The sequence below is a fragment of the Trypanosoma conorhini genome (genome assembly GCF_003719485.1).
Source record: "Trypanosoma conorhini strain 025E chromosome Unknown Tco_14.4_contig_00399, whole genome shotgun sequence".
Taxonomy (NCBI): Eukaryota; Euglenozoa; class Kinetoplastea; order Trypanosomatida; family Trypanosomatidae; genus Trypanosoma; species Trypanosoma conorhini.
The window spans coordinates 11430-16882 of record NW_021704472.1 but is presented as its reverse complement, the minus strand read 5'-3'; the positions used below and the strand labels follow the sequence as shown (position 1 = coordinate 16882).

The 5453-nt window shown below is 66.8% G+C and overlaps 2 protein-coding genes across 2 annotated transcripts, besides 8 other annotated features; both read left to right on the top strand.

Moving 5' to 3' along the window:
- Positions 1 to 314: 314 nt before the first annotated feature.
- Positions 315 to 339: a microsatellite.
- Positions 340 to 585: 246 nt separating this feature from the next.
- Positions 586 to 628: a microsatellite.
- Positions 629 to 752: 124 nt separating this feature from the next.
- Tco025E_06161 (uncharacterized protein) lies at positions 753 to 3113 on the top strand (the record flags this gene model as incomplete). Its single annotated transcript, XM_029373049.1, has 1 exon — positions 753 to 3113. One exon carries the CDS (start codon positions 753 to 755, stop codon positions 3111 to 3113), a length of 2361 nt encoding a protein of 786 aa, XP_029226973.1.
- Positions 3114 to 3205: 92 nt separating this feature from the next.
- On the top strand, positions 3206 to 4696 carry Tco025E_06160 (uncharacterized protein; the record flags this gene model as incomplete). The annotated part of the gene is made up of 1 exon (XM_029373048.1): positions 3206 to 4696. The coding sequence occupies one exon, from the start codon at positions 3206 to 3208 to the stop codon at positions 4694 to 4696; it is 1491 nt and encodes a 496-aa protein (XP_029226972.1).
- Positions 4697 to 4792: 96 nt separating this feature from the next.
- Positions 4793 to 4871: a sequence feature (A-rich).
- Positions 4872 to 4984: 113 nt separating this feature from the next.
- Positions 4985 to 5028: a sequence feature (A-rich).
- A 14-nt stretch (positions 5029 to 5042) lies between these two features.
- Positions 5043 to 5081: a microsatellite.
- Positions 5082 to 5174: 93 nt separating this feature from the next.
- Positions 5175 to 5203: a microsatellite.
- Positions 5204 to 5281: 78 nt separating this feature from the next.
- Positions 5282 to 5298: a microsatellite.
- Positions 5284 to 5339: a microsatellite.
- Between the last annotated feature and the right edge of the window lie 114 nt (positions 5340 to 5453).

Genomic DNA, 5453 nt, shown 5'->3' with positions numbered 1-5453 from the left:
GAGGCGGCGGCTGCCCTCGGGCTCGACCCCGCCTACGTCGCCGCGCTGTACAAGCCGCTGCATTACACCTTCGCCGTGCGGGGCCAACACTACCCGGCGGAGCAGGGCCGCGTGAGCCGCCCGGGCTCACTGAGTTGCTCGCGGAGCCGCATGTTTCCCCTGTACCGCCGCAACAACCGCCTGGACGGCCGACTGATGCGCCTCAGTCGTCACCGCGTCTCCACGGAGTGAGGGGAGAAGTAGTGGGAGGCAGTTGCGCGGACCTGCGTGCGTGCGTGCGAGTAGGGGTTGGATGCCGCTGACATACACGCTCTCACACACACACACACACACACACACGCAGGCGTATATGTTTGGGTGAAGCTCACGTCTTTCCTTCTGTTTTCCGCTCTCGCTGAGTCTCTGTGCGCGTACGCTTTGCGTGCGTGCCTGTGGTCTGTGTGCGCTACTCACTGCTCTGCATTGCCGAATGTTGTTGTTTTTTTATTATTATCTCATGGCTTACTTATGGGCGGGCAATGGCGTAGCAAGCCGTGAGGCTCACACTCGTCCTCTCAGGCAGTCTGCCACGTACACAGGCAGACGCACACACACAACAACACACAAACACACAACACACACACACACAGAGAGAGGAGCGGCGGGAAGCTCGACTGCAGGTGTTGCGCGTCACCGCCGTCCGGGGCGAAGTAGACGCTTCCTCCTTTTTTTCTTTTGCTAGCGGAGGTTCGCGGCGCGGCAGGCGGCGGGTGATGGCGGAGCAGACGCGCGGCCAGGCGGGGCCCACGTCGCCGTCCCTCTCCCTCTCCCTCTCCCCCGTGACGCCCGTCACGCCGGAGGCGCCGTCGTGCGTTGGGCTGCCCGCCATCCTCGCGTGCGATGAGGCGGCGGCGGTGCGGCCGCGGCAGCAGCAGCAGCAGCAGGAGGCGCTTCCGCTGACGGCCCTGCGCTCCGTCTGCGAGCAGATGGGGAGGGTGCTGCAGCGCCAGGAGACCTCCTTTCGCGAGGTCGACGCCTGCGTCTCGCGGCAGAGCTCGTTGGCGGCGGCGTCGCGGGCGCTTCTAGAGGCGTCATCCCCGGAGCAGGAATCGTCCTGCAGTCAGCCGCGCGACGAGGAGCAGTGGCACCGCCCCCATCAGCACCAGCGGTCGCGGGAGGAGCTTGCGGACGCCGTGCTGGCCGTGGATGAAGCGACGTCGCTCGCTGCGACGCCACGGACGCGCTCCGTCACGGGCTGCCGGCCCTTCGCCGCGGCGCCGGTGTCCTCGTGCGAGATGACGTGCGAGGAGCAGCGGCAGGTGCTGGCACAGGCGCAGCAGCGGGAGCCGCAACGGCGCCAGTGCGAGGAGCCTCAGGAGTCCGTGTCCGGCGTGGCGGCGGACGACGCCCAAGACGTCATCACGCTGCAGCCAAGTCTTAATTGCCTCGTCTTTGATGCCGCGGCGACGCCGTGCCAATTGCTTTCTCCCTTCCCAACACCGGTGGGAACAGGCTTGCTCGTGCCCTTGAAGTCACCCATGGTACGGCTCGACAGCATCCCAAGCGTCTCCATCTCCCCCCTCTCCCGGCCACTGTCCGCGCTTATGGAAAGCCCCACTTTTGCACTGCTGCCCCGACGCGAGGGCCTTGCGCCGATGGGGACCTCTACCCCATTGCAGCTGTCAGTCCAGCAGCCGGGCACCGACGCCTCGTCGTCTGACTCCGTGCCCCTGGCAATTTCGCCGTCTCCGCTTACGCGCGGTGTGGGGGAAGCGGGGGCCGCGGCGGGGCACCCCTGGAGCGCGTCCGGCGTCATCGACCTGAGCTTCAATCGGACCCCGAAGTGCTCCCTCAACTCCAGCCCCTCCCACCGAGTGCCGGGGCCGGCCTCTGCGCGCAACGCAAGCGGCACCAGCGACTTCTTACTGGCGCACTCCGTGAGCACGGACTCGGCGGCGCACGTGCCCACGGGGCAGGAGCGGGGCGAAGCGACGAGGGCGCCCCCCTTCTCACGTGTGCCGCCTGTGCAGACGATGCGTCGGCCCCCAACGGTGCCGCGGCGAAATGTCCCGCTAGAAGTTTCCATGAGTGGCGACGAGGTCCGCATCTCCGACGAGGAGCCGCTCCACGCCGATTTCAGTGGGGAGGAGTTCAGCAGCATCAGCATCGGCGAGGAGGAGGGCGGCGGGGAGGCCTTGATGACGCGGTGGCAGCTGCACCAGCGTCTCTTTGAGCCCTCGCCGTCGCGGTGGCGGAGCTCGCGGGGCCACGGCGCCCGTGCCGCCCCCAAGCGGCCTAAGCGCGGGCGGGCTGGGCGGTGGGACATGTTCTCGCGGCTGCGGGAGTTGGAGCGGATCCGCGTCAGCAACCACGAGGCGCTGGAGGAGCGTGAGCTGCAGAGCCTCCTCTCTTCCGAGGCCAACCTCAACCCGCTGGAGGCCTCGTGGATGGAGAGCGAGACGAGTGAGAGCGGCGGCAGCCCCGCCGGTCGACGACGGCGGCGCCGCGGAGAGGCGGGCGCGGAGCCGCGGGAGGCGTCAGTCGTCAAAGACACGGCTGCTTGCAGCAGCCCGAGTCAGGCGCACGACGATCATGCGGGTGGGGGGCGGGGGCCGCAAGTGCGCCGAAGTCGGCGCCGGAGGAGGTGCAGCTCGTTGCACACGCAGCGCCGGCGGAAGCGGCAGGGGGGAAGCCGAGCGGCAAGGGCGACGGCACCAGTAGGAGCAGTGATGGCGGGGGGAGTGACGGCAGTGACGTGTCGCTTGTGCCCTTGCCCTTTGCGGGGTTCTCGACGGGGCGAGGGAGGCAAACGAGTGCCGCCCCCACGGAGCTTGGCGGCGCGGGCGAGGCGAGGCCGCTGGGGCACCTCGGCGGCGCGGGCGACACGGATGCCGCGGGGCCTCTGCAACACACTCCAGCCCAGGGGGCGCCGGCGACGCACGTTTTCCTGTCGCCTCTGCAGAGCGCCGAGGGAGACGCGGCGGCAACTGCCGAGGAGGGGGGCACGGCTGCCTCCCCCGGCACGCCGAACCCCGCCGCAGGCGCGCGCGACGTCAGCCTCAGCCCCCTCCGCCTCGATCAGGCCCTGCGGTCGCGCAAGAAGACACCCGGGTCCACGCCGCGGGTGCTGCTGAAACACACGCCCCGCTCCACTGCGTTGCCGCAGCGGCGCAACAACCTAGCGGCGTGGGCCCGCAACCTCTCCCGCCACCGCTGCGAGGAGGCCATGATGCAGTTCGCTGGGGCAAACATGGCGTTCCCCACGCTCGGCCGCGCCCGCCCCGCGCCGGATGCGGCTGCAGAGAAGGACGACGGCAGCGTGCACCGCCGACGGCGCAAGTTGGTGGTGGTGCGAAGCTCCGGTAAAAGCGAAGCTGCGCTGCTGCGGCATGGCAGGGGCACGGCTGAGGACGCGGGAAGACATACCAGGGCCGGCGGCGGCGGCGGCGGCTCAACGGGCGTGGCGGGCGCCGCCGCGAAGGTGGCCACCGCGGCAAATGTGACGGCGCGCACGACAACGTCTCCCACGCGACTCGCCGATGCGTCGTCGGAGCGGAAGCCATGCGATGAGGCGCCATGTCACGCCTCCACGCCCGCGCAGCATGTCACCTCCAGCCGAACCTCGGCGACGGCGACGGGGGAGCCGGCGTCTCCCACGCAGTCGCCACTGGCGGCATCGACGCCCACGATATTCCCGCAGCCACCCGCAGCGGCTGCAGTGCCCGGCGCACAACCGTACAAAAGGCTCCACTCGGGGCATTCAGCGGTACGGCGTGGTAACATGGAGCGACGCACGCCGGAGAGCCCCTCCCCCGCACGGCGCACAAAGCCAACACCCTCCTTGACGGCAACAACAACAGCGCCCACGGGCGCAGCAGGAGGGACGCCTCCCCCAACATGTGCCTCGCGTTTCTCAAGGCATGGCCACGGCCACGTGGGAATAAACGGTGGCCCGCTTTCCCAGCAGCACGCGATATTGTACCCGCACAGTGTTAGCCAGGCGAGCACCGCACAACCGGCATCCAATTTGCTTTCTGCCGTGGTGCCGTTAGAGAGGCGGCGTTTTCGCGACGGGGCACGCGGAGCCTCGGGGGGTTCGGACGCTTCTGAGGAGCAGGACGACGCGCAGTGCATTGCGCGCGGCACCAGCGGACTCAATGCCCCGCTGCTTAGCTGTGATAATTCGATAAGCACGAATGAGGCGACGACGCCGCCCTCACGGCGACGACGGCCACGCGGCGGCGGAGCTGCGGCGACGGAGGTGTCGCCGAAGTCCATTGCCCAGCTGTGGCGGCAGCGTCACGCAAGTGCAGGCGGTAGACCTCCAGGCGACTTCGCAGCGCGCTTCTTGGAGCACTCCGCCTCGTGCCTGCTCGGCGCCGGCGGGGGCGAGGTGCCGGAGTTCGTTGAGTTGTGCTCCCCGTCTAAGGGGGCGGGTGCGCCGCCCGAAAGCGCCCCGGCCCCGACAGCCAAAGCGCGGCGGCCGCGCCACAGGACGTTCGTCGTCACAGCCCGCGGCAGGGAGTCGGTGACGTTTGCACGGGCGGTAGCTCCGCGGAGCGCGGAGACGGGGACGACGTCCGTCTCCTCCCGCTCGCCCCGTGCGCTGAAGCGTGTGAAGGGGACGCCCGCTCCCGGCGGCGGCGGCGGCCGATCTAAGCCTCGTCCTTGTGGCGACCGAGCCGCGGTCTCGCCCCAGCACGTTTTTCCACTTTGACACCACCAAACCACCACACCCCGCGACGCCTTGAGTGTGCCTCGGAGGACGGTCTTCGTTGCTCTTGATACTGTAGTTCTTGTTCCTATTACTGACTTTCTGCTTTTTGTTTTTGTTTTTGTTGTTTGGTGCTTACTTTTATTCTCGTTGTGGTTGTGTGCCTTTTTTTTTTCTTAGAAAATTATACATCTTCTATTTTGCACGCCGTTATGTTTCTTTCGCCGTTTTTAGGTTCCGCGTTTGCGCTTTGCGATTGGACGTGTAGGGGCTCTGAGGGATGCCACCAATTTTTTTTGTTTTTTTGTTGTGATGTACTTTTGTTTGTTTGTTTGGTGTGTCTCCCCCCGCTGCGGCTGCGGCTGCGGAAGCGGGAGGGAGCCGCGGCCCGCAGCCGCCTGCCCGCCAACTTGAGACGGAAATTTAGAGAAGTCCTCGTGCTGCAAGTGTGCGACTTGCTCCCGTGCTTTCTTCCTCCTCCTTTTTTTTGTTTTGTTATTGTTGTTGTTTGCCTTTGCATGTATGCACGTAGCTCGGCCGCTTCTCCACGACAACAACCTCCTTTTTTTTCCTCCTTCTGCTTCAGCTTCTCTCTCTCTCTCTCTGTGTGTGTGTCGGTGGGCCAGTGTGTGCCAGTGTGTGTGTGCGGTTGGGGCGACGCGGCCGATGGACTTGCGACTCTCGCTGCGATGCCGCGCCCCCTCCCTCCTCCTCGCACCGGCGCCGTTTGTTTTTGTTTTGTTTTCACTCGCCACACCTC